This window comes from Epinephelus moara, chromosome 20, assembly GCF_006386435.1.
Source record: "Epinephelus moara isolate mb chromosome 20, YSFRI_EMoa_1.0, whole genome shotgun sequence".
Taxonomy (NCBI): domain Eukaryota; kingdom Metazoa; phylum Chordata; class Actinopteri; order Perciformes; family Serranidae; genus Epinephelus; species Epinephelus moara.
The window spans coordinates 38,441,505-38,456,656 of NC_065525.1; the positions used below are offsets into that span (position 1 = coordinate 38,441,505).

General features: G+C 41.6%; 1 protein-coding gene across 1 annotated transcript in view; it reads left to right on the forward strand.

Annotated features, from left to right (window-relative positions):
- Positions 1 to 333: 333 nt before the first annotated feature.
- The window catches only part of rpgrip1l (RPGRIP1 like), a 25,534-nt gene continuing 10,715 nt past the window's right edge, over positions 334 to 15,152 (forward strand). Inside the window, exons 1-20 of the mRNA XM_050074004.1 lie at positions 334 to 417; positions 1,299 to 1,385; positions 1,746 to 1,896; positions 2,988 to 3,301; positions 3,918 to 4,017; positions 5,578 to 5,721; positions 6,075 to 6,180; positions 7,570 to 7,716; positions 8,043 to 8,116; positions 8,331 to 8,470; positions 8,690 to 8,796; positions 8,885 to 8,935; positions 9,153 to 9,332; positions 9,514 to 9,631; positions 9,970 to 10,422; positions 12,076 to 12,218; positions 12,743 to 13,082; positions 13,599 to 13,864; positions 14,033 to 14,128; positions 14,320 to 14,391. Coding sequence (XP_049929961.1) covers positions 1,307 to 1,385; positions 1,746 to 1,896; positions 2,988 to 3,301; positions 3,918 to 4,017; positions 5,578 to 5,721; positions 6,075 to 6,180; positions 7,570 to 7,716; positions 8,043 to 8,116; positions 8,331 to 8,470; positions 8,690 to 8,796; positions 8,885 to 8,935; positions 9,153 to 9,332; positions 9,514 to 9,631; positions 9,970 to 10,422; positions 12,076 to 12,218; positions 12,743 to 13,082; positions 13,599 to 13,864; positions 14,033 to 14,128; positions 14,320 to 14,391 — 3,081 coding nt within the window. The 5' untranslated portion in view covers positions 334 to 417; positions 1,299 to 1,306. The remainder of the gene's footprint in view (positions 418 to 1,298; positions 1,386 to 1,745; positions 1,897 to 2,987; positions 3,302 to 3,917; positions 4,018 to 5,577; positions 5,722 to 6,074; positions 6,181 to 7,569; positions 7,717 to 8,042; positions 8,117 to 8,330; positions 8,471 to 8,689; positions 8,797 to 8,884; positions 8,936 to 9,152; positions 9,333 to 9,513; positions 9,632 to 9,969; positions 10,423 to 12,075; positions 12,219 to 12,742; positions 13,083 to 13,598; positions 13,865 to 14,032; positions 14,129 to 14,319; positions 14,392 to 15,152) is intronic.

Consider the following 15,152-nt stretch of genomic DNA (forward strand, 5'->3'; position numbering starts at 1 on the left):
CCCTCCACAAAGATTGTCATGGGGAAAAGATAATGGAAAGCAACTGAAATGGAGCTGATGGGTTTACACAGGAGACTCATGAGGGAGCACTGCGAAGGAAATATATAAAAAGAAGTTAGGGTTTCTCATTCATTCTTCACCAGAGTGACTTTTTATATGTGTGTTTCTATTTTCCAGTTAAAATCAAAGTGTGATAAATAATGTTACATGTGTGCAGTAAAATATAAAACATGTTTGGAGTGAATATAATGAACGTAAATACACCTACAGTGGCGATGAGCGCTCAGTTAAAAGAAAACTACATTTCCCATAAATCCCCTCACACCGCGCATGCGTGGTTGCGACATAACGACATGACGAACTGTTATGTTTTCAGTAGCAACCGTTATCCTGGACTGAATAAAGTCGTTTTGACAGGTAAGAAATGTTTGTAAAGTACGCCTTTAAATGTTTGAACGTGTTTTATATAGAATACGAAGTTACATATGTCTCTACTGTGATGGTAATTAGAAGAGTAAGCTAGTTAGGTGAGCTAACTAGCTAGCATAGCTAAATAACGTTAACGTACACTCACCGCCCGTTTGAGATTTGATTGAAATAACGAAGTTAAACCGCAACCAACACTAAATATCATGATTTTTTTATTTCATACACAATTTTCCAGCTTTTTTGAGACATTTGCCTTTGACCAGATATGTGAATCATATTATTTATCTAAGATTTTACTCTAAATCAGTGTAGAGGATGTGACGCCAGACTGCGTTTAAATTCTGGCAGCTTTTCTCTCTCATCGGCAGAGGTAACGTATTTATGCGCAATCATATTTGGCTCAAAACACTGAAGAATCATGAAATGTCTAACTTCAGTTCGGCACATATCCAGCACAGCAAGCAGCGCGTTTTTGGGGTAGAAAGTCAAATTTTAGGTCCATCTCGCCTCGTATTGCCTAGCTTTTCCAACAAGGCGATGACGGTGGCAGCAGGGGACACTTTCGCATTTAAACTTTGGATTTCACCAAAATGAAATGCTTTTGGAGTGACAGTTGTATGCCGATCACATACGAAGACCCAGTGTGTTATTAAAAAGTCGTACGCCTTTCTCTGCTGTGTGTCTTTACATCTCTCACAGGGGCATTACTTTAAATTTATCAGATTTTCACATTGAGTTTGGCGTCACCATTTTTCCCACAACCACAGATGGATTTATGTTAATTTAAAGCTATACACCGAGCTAGTGTTCAATTGCTCGTACTAAGGTGAGTATAAATAGTGTTTAATGAAGGCCCTTTCCATTTTCAGATTGAAACATGTCCACTCCACTTGATGAGACAGCAGCAGATGTGCCTGTCAGAGACCTCACAGTGAACCTGTCCCGACTCGCAGCAGGTATTTATATTGTTTATATGTTTTCAAAAAGAGAAGTTATTAGAGAGGGTTAACTAGATTAATTTAGTTGTGAATTTATTGCTGAATTCTGAGCTGCAATATTGAGAAAATATTGCTGTACCTTCTTTGTGCTAAGTAGTAGTGCCTGTAGGTAAACGTATGTGCTGTAGAAACAGCCACCAGGTTGATACAATAATTGGTCCCACAGCATTTAACTCAAATTATATTCTTATGATTTCATGTGACTGATTGATTGATTTGATTGATAAATGTGGGCCATGGTGTGAATTTGCTTTAATCAGGTTGAGGTCTTTTTTACATGATTGAAAATGTAAAAACAAATTATTATTTTTTTTATAGTGACAGATTCATCTGCGTATCAAAATGCTCGGGCGCGACAGGACATCTCACGGGTGTCCAGGGAGGAGCTGGAGGACCGGTTCCTGCGCCTCCATGAGGAGCACCAGCTCCTCAAACAGCATGTTCACAAACAGGATGACAAGATCAAGAAGTGAGATACACACACACTCACACTCACAGACTTATTGTGTCTGACAGTGACCTCAGTCAGTTTCTAATCTGTCACAGTGCTCCTGTTTAAGTTGTGTTTTTGCATTCTGTTTTGTTATTTTTATTTATTTGTAATTCTCTTCTTTCATGATTCGCTGAGTATTTTTGCATTTGGTATTTTAGGAAAAGTTTAGGGTATATACATGCAGTAGTCAAAACTGCAATGTTGAATTGTTATTTTTGTAAATTATTATTATTCTTGTTTGAATTATGGCAACAACTAACTATTATTTTCATTAGCGTTTAAACTGAAAACTATATCCTCCATTAATAAGTTAACCTTTTGGTTTATGAATAGTCCAGAGGCAATGTAAAGTCTTGTCACATGACTTCTTTAAATGGCTTGTTTTGTTTGACCAACAGTCCAAAACCCAAATGTATTCAATATACAATGATAGGAAACAGGAAATGGCTGCAACTCATCACATTTAAATGGATTTTTTGCGCATTTTTGCTTTTGAAAAAGATTTCAGATCAGCAAAATATTTGCAGATTAATTTTATAACAATCAGGGATGTTCCTGAGGACTAATTTCCCTGCGAGCCAACAAGTCTAAACATTAAAAAATACACAAACTGTCGAAATTGAGCACAATTTAAATTGTAAACAAATAAAACAAAAAATACTGAGGACATTATAAGAGTTTTCCATTTAAAGGAAAACTCTTAACTATCTATTGCTGCTCTTCCAAAAACACAGGATTCTACATCTCCCACAATGCAACTGTTTTTCATATCCCCCGCCTTCAGATTACTTCTATTTACCATTTCTTTTAAACCTCACAACTCAAGCTTATAACACAGTCTGTATGTTATAATGTCTTGAGCCCAATCTGATGACCCTGATGACATCACTAAGACATCATCAGGGTTATTCATTTTAACCTCCCTCCAGAGCCTCCGAGGACATGATGCAGCTGTTTCCACAGGCGGTAGAATGATCTGAACTTGATCTGTGGACTGTTTAACCTCCAGACGGTTACATAATTACCTTACGTTGTGATTACCCATCTCCCCCTCCTCCCTCCTTCAGGCTGGGCACTAAGCTGATGAGGCTGGTGAAAGACCGCGGTCGTATGGAGCAGCTGGCGGTGGGTGGAGGTCAGTCGGTGTCCAGGGTGCGGGATGTGGAAATGGAGGAGATGATGGAGGAGCTGCAGGAGAAAGTCCGGAGTCTGCAGTCGGAGAACGAGGGATTAAAACAGCGCCTCCTCATGGCCAAGCAGCAGCTCATCAACTCTCAGAGCAGGAGGCCAACGCCGTACGGCCGCGTCCAGTCACGAGTCAACTCCGGGTTAAAGAAGCTGCGAGATGACGCTTCCTCTCCTTCTCAGACACGACCAAAAAGTACATCACAGACATTTATATGTGAAGTCTACAGCGTATATTACATAGTAATATTATAAATGTGCTGAGATTCTGATACACCCAAGTAGGGCTGCAACTAATGATTATTTTCATTGTCGACTAATCTGTCGATTATTTCTTCGATTAGTCGACTAATCATTTTATCGAAAAATGTGTTAAAATGTTGAAAAATGTCGGTCTGTTTCTCCCAAACCTCAAAATTATGTCATCTAATGTTTTGTTTCGTACTCACGCCAAAGGGTTTTAGTTCACCGTCATGGGAGAGTGTGTAAAGCTTCCAATATCTGAACATAAGAAGCTGCAATAAGAGTATTTTGGGGTACTTTTATAGTACTTTTCTATGAAAAATGACCCAAACCTATTAGTCGACTACTAAAATAGTCACCGATTATTTTAATAGTCGATTAGTCATTGATTAGTCGATTAATCGTTGCAGCCCTACACCCAACATGTTGTAGCAAATTTTAATTTATCGTGACAACTAAATAAAAATCAGTATCTAATGACCACATCAGTAAAAACGTCTTTAACACACATATGGTCAGACTGTAGTAAAATCCTCTCTGAACACACTATGTGGTTTTGTCTCCTGCAGGTACCCGCAGTTTGGAGGGAGGTGGGAGACCTCCGACCGGCCTCCTACCTCGATTTGGACACAGCCTCCTCGAGGATGCGAGGGCTGAGATCCGTAACCTGTGAGTCATCAGACACACCAGTGGAGTCCTACAGCATTTAAAACTTTACATCAGCAGGTTTAGACGAGCAGTGTGTAAAATTTTGGGGGGGTTTAGTGGCCTCCAGCGGTGAGGATCGCAGACTGCAACCAGCTGAAACTTGTCCTGGTTAGAATTCCTTCAGTGTTCATTGTTCAGGAGGTTTTTACCAGGAGCTGAGTTATCCACAGAGGTCTCTTCCTCCCCAGAACAAATGGACCAGGAGTCTCATTTATAAACACTGCGTACGCACAAAATGAGGCCTAAAAGAGGTGTACGCCACTTCCCACGCAAAAGTTGTGATCTATAAAACCAGACTTGATGAGAGAAACTTTGACATATGCTTACGAACATTTTGGAGACAGGAAATTGGCGATGCAGATGGTGAAGGGGAAGCCTGATTGTAGAAATTCTCAAATGTTTTTTGGCGCACACCATTTCAGGTTTTGTCTGTACGTACAAATTTAGTATCGATCCTACGCAGTCTTATAAACACTGAAATAAGCAGTTTCATTTTACAAATCAGTGTTTCATCAATGCTTCTTGTTGTGGAGGGGCTGCTAACTAAGGTGGATGATGTAAAAACTCGAATGGCCCTATTTAGAGCAAGGGTTTGGTTTGTCCGTTCTGGGCTACTGTAGAAACATGGTGGTACAACACGGCATGTTCCATGTTGCTGGAAACCACAGAAAATAACATTAACTTAGCTGTTCATGATCAAGAAATCACTCCATTCTGTTGGCTGGCTGTATGATATAAAACAAGATACCAGTACCCTTAAAGAGACATCAATACCAACAGAGTCCTTTATTTGATACCCTTTTTTTACCCATCGTGCAAATAGAAGCATTCAGTTTTGTAAAATGACCACAGACGCCACAAGTCTGTAATATAGTCATACTTTTGAACATTTTGGTGGCATCTTTACGTTGCTGAGCTTCCAACTCTGTCAAATACACCAGGCTCAACTTCCCCACACCGCAGACTGTATGGGTTGTAGCTGCTGTGGCAGAGGGCCAATCGCAGTATTTGTTTGGCTTTGCTCTCAGCCAATCACCTCAAGTATTCTTTGCAATAAATCAAAGAACACTTGAGGTGATTGGCTGAGAGCAAAGCCAAACAAATAGTATTTTTTTCTAGATCTGGGTACAAAAAGGATCAAATATGGGTATCATTTGACAGGAGAAGTCTTGATACTATTTAGTATGGGGTTAATTCAGTTGATACCTTGAAAGTATCAAGTACTGATACCCAGCTCTACCGCTCGTTAAACCATAAAGGCACATTTTCTATTTCTGCGTGTGTGACATACAGAGTGTAAAGTGTGTGTGACTCCACTGAGAGTACTGAGTGATGAAAATAAAGAGTGTTATAACTAACCACTTCTTTCATTTACAACTGTGTGTAGGACAAAACAAGACCTTTTGTTCTGGTGTCTTACAGGCAGGTTTTTACTCATGACTGCAGACTGTATTACATTTACCATATTTGTAGTGAGATAAATTGCCTGAAGCAAACCAATCATTTTTGTCTGCACGCCAGAGAGAATGTGATCGAGCTCCAGCGCAGCCACTTGGAGGAGATGGAGGGAGTGTCGGAGCAGCTGAGGGAGGAGCTGAGGAGGAAGGAAGCAGAATATGAGGAGAGACTTCTGCAGGTCCGACAGCAGCAAACCTCCAAACTGAGGTAAAGCATTACACTGTGATGGGGTGGACTTACTGACCCAGTGAAAGCTATCATGTGGTGGTGTGATACTTCTAATTGTTTCCAACAGGAATAAAATGTTTCAACACTCGATGAAAGTTTGAGAACATTTGTGTTCATGAACCATTCTGGAAGAAACACAAAAACCATAATTCAGTTCAGTAGTTTATCTGTGAGTCAACAGCTTGTTACAAACACTGTTTGACCAGAACTATTGATTGTCTTTGGTTGGATGTTCCCGTCACACCAGACAGAATGGAGGTCTGCACCTGTATCTGTGTCTGTACACAAATGTCTCAGGGTTTCAACACTTGTGTGTTGTGTTTCTCTGTCAGGTCACACGTCAACAGCAATGTGACAATGATCAAACTGCAGAAGCAGCTGGCTGACAGGTCCAACAGCGTCACAGAGCTGGAGGGACGATTTCTACAGCTGCAGGAGGTGAGAAGCTTTTACGGCTCAAGTCCTGCGGCAACATCGACAAGACAAACACTGAAATCCAAGTACGATAAATCAATACTCTGTGAGGAGCAGTCTTCATCTATTGCAATGGTTCCTACTGAAGATCTTTAAACACAAATCTATAGTTTCATCAGTGATGTCCTGAAAAACCTGCTCACTTCAGTTTTTTTAATCAAACAAACAGGAGGAAATAGTGACTTTGTTTGAGACTGTTTTCAGCAGCGGATGAATCCACATTTGGTGCTCTAGTGACTGCAGGATGGTATATAGCCCCGTTTCCACCGAGCAGTACGGTTCAGTTCAGTTTGATGCGCTTTTTTTTCCCGTTTCCACTGTGAAAAGTCGTGGATGGTACATACAGAACTGTTCTGTACCGTCCCCATGTTTGGTCCCCCCTCTATTGGGGTACCTAGCACACAGATCTGGTACTAAAAGGTGGAGCTGTGAACACTGCAGTCTGATTGGTCAGAAGAGGACGGTCACTCTGCTTAGGGCTGAGTTGTGTCTGGTTTTGAGGCTCATGTAACCACTGTTCATACTGTGGAGAGTTTCATTAGTAAACTGTAACTCTAAAATGAAAGGATGTTTTGCTGCCTCTCACAGCAGCTGGAGTCTGAGAAAAAATAACCTCATTCACTGGGCCGACTGCCGGCAACTTTTAAGGTAGAACATTAACTTGTAATGTTACTCAATGCATGAGTTGACGACGTGAATCCATCGGCATCACTGTGACAACTTTGACCATTACTTTAGTTGGGTTTTTGTCTCTTGGATGAGACAGACGTTTAAAAATATATATTAATTTTGACTGGATTATGTGAACTGCATAAATTCTAAAACTCACTTGGAGAAAAAAAAAAGCATTGTGGAGCATCATTCCTGTGGGCTACAGCAACACTAAACCCCTGAGCTTGCCTGAGAAGGACTAAATGCACAAACCCGCTATTTCTAAATATCCCATGGAGAGAGACTCTCACTACAGCCTGTTCTATTTTGCAGCCTCGTTCTGTGGACGATAAACGAGGTGTAGACATTACACAGTGAGTGCTGGACGGAGCAGTGAGTGACAACAACCCCGCCCACATTTAAGAGTACTGTTTGTGGTGGAAATGCTAGGGTCTAGGTACCATGTCTGAAGGGTTACTTTAGGTTCCAAAGGTACTAAACCGAAAGTGATGGTTGAGACGGGGCTTATGTGGGATTGAGTAAAAAATAAACTACAGGGTGTGTGTTATAGTAGGCTGTAGATACACACTGTATATGTTTTTCGATACGCTGACATGAAAAACACAGAATATCAGCGGACTTGTACTTTGAAACACGCTGTCCACAGAGTTTTTCTCTGACGTGTTAATTTGTGTGTTTCAGAGTCAGAGGACGCTGAAGGTGAGTCATGATGCAGCGATGCTGAAGGTGGATGAGCTGTCAGCTCAGCTCAAAGATGAGAGGCTGAAGAGTTTGGACCTGGAGAAACAGCTGCAGACATCCGCCATATCCAGGCTGAACATGGAGCAGGTGACCGCCACAGATGTGTATTTCCATTGCTGGTTTGGTCTTAAATTTCATATAAGGTGGTTTTAAAAAGGTCTTAAAAGGTCTTAAATTTAACGTGGTTGTATCTGTAGACACCCTGTGTTCAGGTACGTTTCTGCTTTGATCAGACTGACTGAATTTAAAATACAAAGTGTCGACAAAATCACATAAATAAAGCTTTATTTTCTCAGAGTTTGTCAGAAACTGTCCGTACCTTTAAGGCAGAGATGATAACACAGTGATGTAAATGGCTGGACTGAGACGAACCTCAGGACTCATCTGTTCTTTCCCTCTCATGTGTTGTGCAGCTGCAGGAGAGGATCAGTGAGTTGGAGCAGGAGAGAGACCTGCTGAAGGACAACAACGAAAAACTGGTCAACAGGTGAAAAGCTTCAGATCTCCTCTGATGGGTCATTTAAGGGAGAGAGTTCAAACACCTGGTTATCATCCACATGTCAACGTCCCCCTGCTTCCAACACAGATAATCTGATCCAACCAGTCGTACTTTTTGTCCTTCTTTTTAAAACATTTTTAGCTGACATGCCACCATATTTTCCTGCGATGAATCATTAGTGTATCTGTGTGTGTGTGTGCAGTGCGTTCGATGTGTCTCGACAGCAGAAGTGGCAGATCCAGGAGCAGCAGCTGAAGCTACAGATCGCTCAGCTGGAGACGGCGCTGAAGGCCGACCTCGTCGACAAAAACGAAATCCTCGACAAAATCAAGGCTGAGAGAGGTGCTGCTACTGCTCATAGCTTTATATTATAACTGCTCTGCATGATGATTACTGAATACACTCACTGTGTTTCTGTGCAGGTCGTGAAAGTCCAGGAGAGTCAACAAAACTGATCATAATTTTCTTTTTGATAATTTATAACTGGACTTTTGTCTGATCTGACCAGAATATTAAAAGTGAGTTTAACCCATGATTTAATCGACATGATTGATTTTTCAGACTCAAATGAGAAGCTGACAGAAGAAAATAAGAAACTTCAGCTCCAGTTTCTGGAACAGAAGCAGCAGCTGGAGGAACTCAATGATCGTTTAAAATTCTACAGCAGGGTAAGATTGTAAAATTAATAATAATATTAACAATGAAATGTACCATTTAGTTCTTCTGCATCTAAAGAGTTTATTGTCTTTGTTAAAGGAGAACGAGTACGACGTAGCTGAACTCACAGAGGCGCTGCTGTTCATTAAGGTCAGAACTTTTAAATATACACAGTATGACACTGATCACTGTGAGTTAATGAGTGAATTAAATTCAAATGACTCCTGTACTGAGTAATAAATCTATAGGAGGTTGATGGTGACAGGTTTATGTTATGGTTGTGTTCATACCTTCATGATGAACCTGCTTCTTCCCACCACATCTCCCTCCCGACTCTACACTTTAAATTTTGTCTCCTTCTCCTCAGGAGCGTAAATCCCAGAGGAGTGGAGATCTGGGCTTCCTGAAGGAGGAGCAGGAGAGAGGCGGCAGCAGCTCAGAGAGCGCCATCCGAGAGCTGCGAGCCGCTCACGCTGAAACCATCCAGGAGCTGGAGAAGACAAGAAACCTCCTCAGCGTGGAGAGCAACATCTGCAAAGACTACAAGGTCACCTGCACAACAACGTTCTTCATACTTTTTCTATCCTTTATCGTCAACCTTTCTTGTCAACTCTCTACATTATCCAGTAAAGTCACAAAAAAACAACGTGGTAATCAATGTGTCCTTAAAATGTGAATGAAACTGTAGATGCTCAGTGTGTTGTGACTCTGTCCTCATGGTGATGAAGGCGGAGCTGGACGCTGTGAAGAAGAAGATGGACAGTAACAGAGTGGAGAGTGAGCAGCAGCTGGAACGACAGGCCGCTCTGCTCGACACGAGAGCCGCCAAGATCAAGAAACTGGAAGGTTTTTATTCATCAAACAAATCTTCCTCCTCATGTTTGTTATGTTGAAAAATTTGACCAAACTCTCAAAGACTTAAACTGAAGACATTACCTCTGTATTTTTATTTTTATTTATTAGTTTTGACAGTTAGTAAAGTGTTTTTTCACACCTGTTTTTTAGTTTAGTTTTGCGCCTGTATAATAACCTTGACACACACACATGGCTCTGTAATTAAAGAAACTGTCGTGAGTATTGATGTGTAACTGTCCAGTGACAGGTTGTATTGTGAAGTCTTTGTTGGTGCCTCAGCTCTGATCATCTCTGAACTCAAACTCTCTGTCCTCCCCGCTGCTCCTCAGCTCAGCTCAGAGACATCGCCTACGGCACCAAAACCTACGTCTTCAAACCGGACATGACAGACGAAGATGAGGCAGATGAGTTTAATGAAACTCTTCACCTGGAGCGTGGAGAGAACCTTCTGGAGCTTCAGATAGTCAGCGCCACGCTCTCTCCATCCGCCCTGCAGGCTCTGGGTGACGGTGAACCCTCCACCTTCTGTACATACTCCTTCTATTTGTTTGAGCTGCACTCCACTCCGGTGGTGACAGGCCAGAGACCCAAATATGGCTTTACCTCTAAGTACGTAGTGAGCATGGACGAGCAGTTCCTGGAGTATCTGCACAGACAGTCTGTGACTGTGGAGCTGCATCAGGCTCTGGGGTTAGACTGGAGGACGCTGGCCACCGGGCAGCTCCGTCTGCAGCCGCTGCTGGAGCAGGACGGAAAAGTTCATGGCACCATGCCGCTGGTCGGTGAGTAGGACAAGATCAAACTTACAATCCCTGTGCAGGAAGTGATAGAATATTAAAAAACATAATACAAACTGAAAGAGTCACACAGACAGTCTGCAGAAGTGTTTTGTAAAGAGTGTTTTCCTCCTGGAGTCTAAAGAGGCATGGTTAGCTGCACAGGGAGCTGCAGGTCCAGATCCTCAGATCCACTGTGTCAAAACATTTTGTCTTTTGTGACCTTGAGGCTCTAAACCTTCATCTGCTCCTGTGTGGCTGTGTGAAGTTTTACTCTTGAGTGCTTCTCCATAAAAACAAACCAAAACACATTCTCTACAAAAATCAGGACAATCCTTACTTTTAGATTTTTTTATTATTTTTTATGCCGCAAACAACTAATGATTCCACAAAGTCGTCATAATAATAATCAAACTTTATTTATGTAGGACATGTTATATAAAAAAGGCAACACAATTTGCTTCACAGTGGCTGGAAAAAAAAAAACATGTAAAAAGACTGTCTGTTTTTAATGTTCTAATTTCTTTAATCAAAGAAAGAAAAAAAGATTCACAAGCAAATAAAGTTAACAGTAAATAAACCAGAATAAATTTTGTGGATGAAGTTAAAATATTTAAAAAACCTTTATAGTTAAAGGAACAGTGTGTAAGATTTAGAGGGATATAGTGGCATCTAGTGGTGAGGATTGCAAACTGCAACCAGCTGAAACTTCTCCTGGTTGTAATTCCTTCAGTGTACCTTCACTGGATTTTCCACAGAGGTCTCTTCCTCTTCAAAACAAACAGACCAGGTGATTTAAACCAGTAAAAATACTGTATAAAGCAGTTTCACCATAAAAAGTTTGGGTTTCTCTGACACTGATTGGCATGTCGAAGATGGGCGGCTCGCCCAGCAGCTGCTATTATGAGCTCTCCTGTTTTTTTCTGATAACTTAAGATCCAGATTTTCAGGAGGTTTTTACCAAGAGCTAAATTATCCACAGAGATCTCTTCCTCTCCAAAATAAACGCAACAGGGTTCTCATTTAGTAGGATCCCTACTAAAAATGTACATATGGACAAAAGCCGAAAAATTATGTTTGCCAAAAAATATTCAGTTTATACAATCAGGCTTCCACCTCACCATCTGTTTCGCCAATTTTCTTTCTCCACTACGTTCATAAGCATGGGTCAAAGCCTCTCCCATCAAGTCTGTTTTTATACATCACAAGTTTTGTGTGGGAAGTGGCGTATGCCTCTTTTAGGCCTCGTTTTGAGAGTACGCTGTGTTTTCAATAAGACCCCAGGTGATTTAAACCAGTAAAAACAATGATTGAAGCAGTTTCACGCTACAAAATCCCTATGTAGAGATAAAGAGTTCATTCTGAGGTAAAGAAAGCATAATGGTTTCTTAACTTCAGGTGATTATATACTAAAGAAAACATACTTATTATATTGTATTATATTTCTGACAATATATCCCCATAAAGCCTACACACTGGACCTTAAAACAGTTTTCTTTTTAAAGTTTGTAATAGAGCTTCACAATCTCAGATGCACAATAAAACAAACAAAGAAAATATGAATCATAGCAGAGTGTTTAAAACAGGTCTGGAGGTGAACTGACCTGATCACAGACCTCTGCAGCTGTTATTAAAAACACGTCTGCATGTGTTTGTCAGGTACGTGTGATGACGCTCGGTCCTTTGGCTCCGTGGATTACTGGGTGAGGCTGAGGGTCCCGATGACAGAGACCATCCGCCTGTTTAAAGAGAAGGTGAAGGCTGTGGGCTACATCAGCACTGCTCTGAGCCAAGACGCACAGGTACCTGCAGGAAGAGGAAAACTACACCTTATTACAGCCTGTTTTTTTTTTTCTTTATGTACTCTCCAAAGCAAGTTGCAGTGAACACGAGCAGTCATGTGATCAGACAGTTAACAAACCAACAGTTCAGTCACATGATCGCAAAACTGAGAATTCTCATTTCACAGAGGAACTGAGTGAACATGAAAACAATAAGTCCAGCAGGTCAGAGCTGAACCTGTCTGTAAACTTATGGATATTTTGAACTGTCAGTTTCCGTCTTTGTTTTCTCTCCCAGATCAGTTTGACTGAGCTGAGAGTTTGTTTACAACCTCTCATCGTGTTTCCAGACTCGTCACACTTATTTTTAGCAGTTTGTTTGGTCTGTAGAATATTTTAAAACTGATGGTCTGAGCTACAAAAGTAAAACCCATGTTGTAACAGACTGTAGTTTTGCTTTAATCCTCTGACTCTCTTTTCTAAAACAACACAGACTGGCTGCAGGTTTGTGCGGAATGATGTAACCTTTGGTTTCTGCCCCTCAGCTGCAGACAGCCGGCGGCGGCTGGAACGAACTCTCCATCACAGTCGGACGCTGCAGAGACCTGAAGAAGTCCAGAGGCTCCCAGCAGCCGAGCCCCTACGTGGTCTACAAGTTCTTTGACTTCCCTGACTACCCGACCACCACTGTCCACGACTGCTGCGACCCCGTTCTCAACGACCTCAAGTCCTACTGTGTTTCGATGGATACGGATCTGGACCAGTACCTGAAGTCTGAGGTGCTTCTGTTCTACGTGTTCAACTACAAAGAGGAGCAGATGGATACGTACATGGGGAAGGCCAGAGTGCCTCTGCTGTCACTGGCCAAGGACCAGCCCGTCACTGGTGAGCATCGACTGGGTCTGTGTCCCTCTGCTGGGACCTCAGTGTCACAGCTGCTCTTGGGACAGATGCATAAAGGATGTGTACGCACAAAAACATGCGTACGCCTCTTCCCACACATTAACTGGTATTTATAAAGGACGAATATAAACACCTCACACATTCTTCAGAGCAGGCGTACACATGGTTTACATGGAGATATCTTCAGCTGATGATGAGGAGGAGATTGAATATAATTTAAGAGACGGATAACGTTGTTTTTAGATTGTTTGCCAATTTCACTGATTGTATTATTATTTTTTGTTACACAGCGATCTGTTAAATGTCAATGAACTGTCCCTTCAACACCACAAAGCTCAAACAAGAACTACTTAAAAAACATCCTCTTTGATACGGTTTGAAGTTTAGACAAATATTTTAGTGAAGAACTGTAAAAAATGAAAGTAAAATAAAAGTGGAGTTTTGAGCAACTTCCTCCATTCTGTTTTGTAACAAAGATCGGTCCTGTTTGTCTCTCAGGTGTGTTTGAGCTGACCGATCCCTCTGGACTCCCCGCCGGACACATTGAAGTGACGCTGAAGTGGAAGTTCACGTACGTCCCTCCATCAGGCTCCATCATGACTGTTAAAGAGTTAATCCCAACAGAGACAGAAATCAAACCAGAGCAGGATCAGCACAGAGTGGAGGACGAGAGGAAAGAGAAAGATGTTGATGAGACACTGCAGGAGGAAGACAAACACCGTCCTCATCAGCCTGTCTCGCTTCCTAAGGTCGCTGCGTCGAAGGTATATAGGTGTATAAATTTATAACAGTGGAAACACAAGTGATGAGATTTATTTGTTCTCAGTGTGAAATACTGCTCTCTGGATGATTTCAGGAAATGTTAATATTGACCTTAAAAGGTGTTTCCGACAAACTTTATTCCATTAATCTGAGTGTTTTCCTCCCATCAGGCCCCGCTGCCAAAACTCAGACAGAGGACGCACCTAAAGGACGGACTGACGGCCAAAAAGGTCACATTCATAGACCCCTCAGCTGCACGTGACCAGGTGAGATTTTAACTTCAGTTACTGCGAAAACATTTGGTCCTATTTTATGTGTTTTGTTTCTAGAACAGTGATGAACCAGAGTTATAGTGTCTCTCCAGTGTCTCTTGCAGTTTTCAAAACAAATATAAGTGGAAATATTTTTCAGCCGTTATAAATTGGTTAAATGTTTCTGTCCTTTTGTCTTGTGTCAGGTTGAGGATAGCGGCTCAGCAGAGACACACCTGCCTGCAGAGAGAAGAGACACATTATCAACTGCTGTAAAGGTAAACTCACAGAGTCTGATTGGACTGCTGTCAAACCAAATGCTTCTTCACTTCACCTAAAAAGCATACAGTAATAACAAAGAAAAAAATACATATCAAAGTATATCTGTTTGAGGTGTTACATCATTCACCTTTAGAGCAGTGATTTCCAAGTAGTCCCGCCATGGGGACCGGGTGATTAAAAAAATTTATGTCTGGCAAATTAGGGAAACTACACATAGTCATGCCTGGCTGCATCTGCCACCAATATTTCCGGAATTTCCCTGGGTACATTTTTTAAAAACTGTTAACATAAAGTTCCTAAACAAGCCATTGTTGTCTAACGAAGGCCAGCATAAAGCCCATAAACAAGTCAGCCTACTCATGGTGCACGTCAGCCCTGTCACCCGTCATCAGCCCCATGACAACCTGCGCTGGGACAATGATATTCTTCAGTCCCATCACAAGTCACCACAGAGCCAACTGTAGACGGAATGCGTGACTACACATACAATGGGATTATTATAACTGCACACAGTGTAAAGAATACATATTTGTTATAGTCCCTCAATTCTTAGTGTCATAGATTCAACAAGGTGCTGGAAACAATCCTCAGAGATTTTGGTCCATATTGACATGATGACATCACACAGTTGCTGCAGATTTGTCGGCTGCACATCCATGATGAGAATCTCCCGTTCCACCACATCCCAAAGGTGCTCTATTGGACTGAGGTCTGGTGACTGTGGAGGCCATTGGAGTACAGTGAACTCATTGTCATG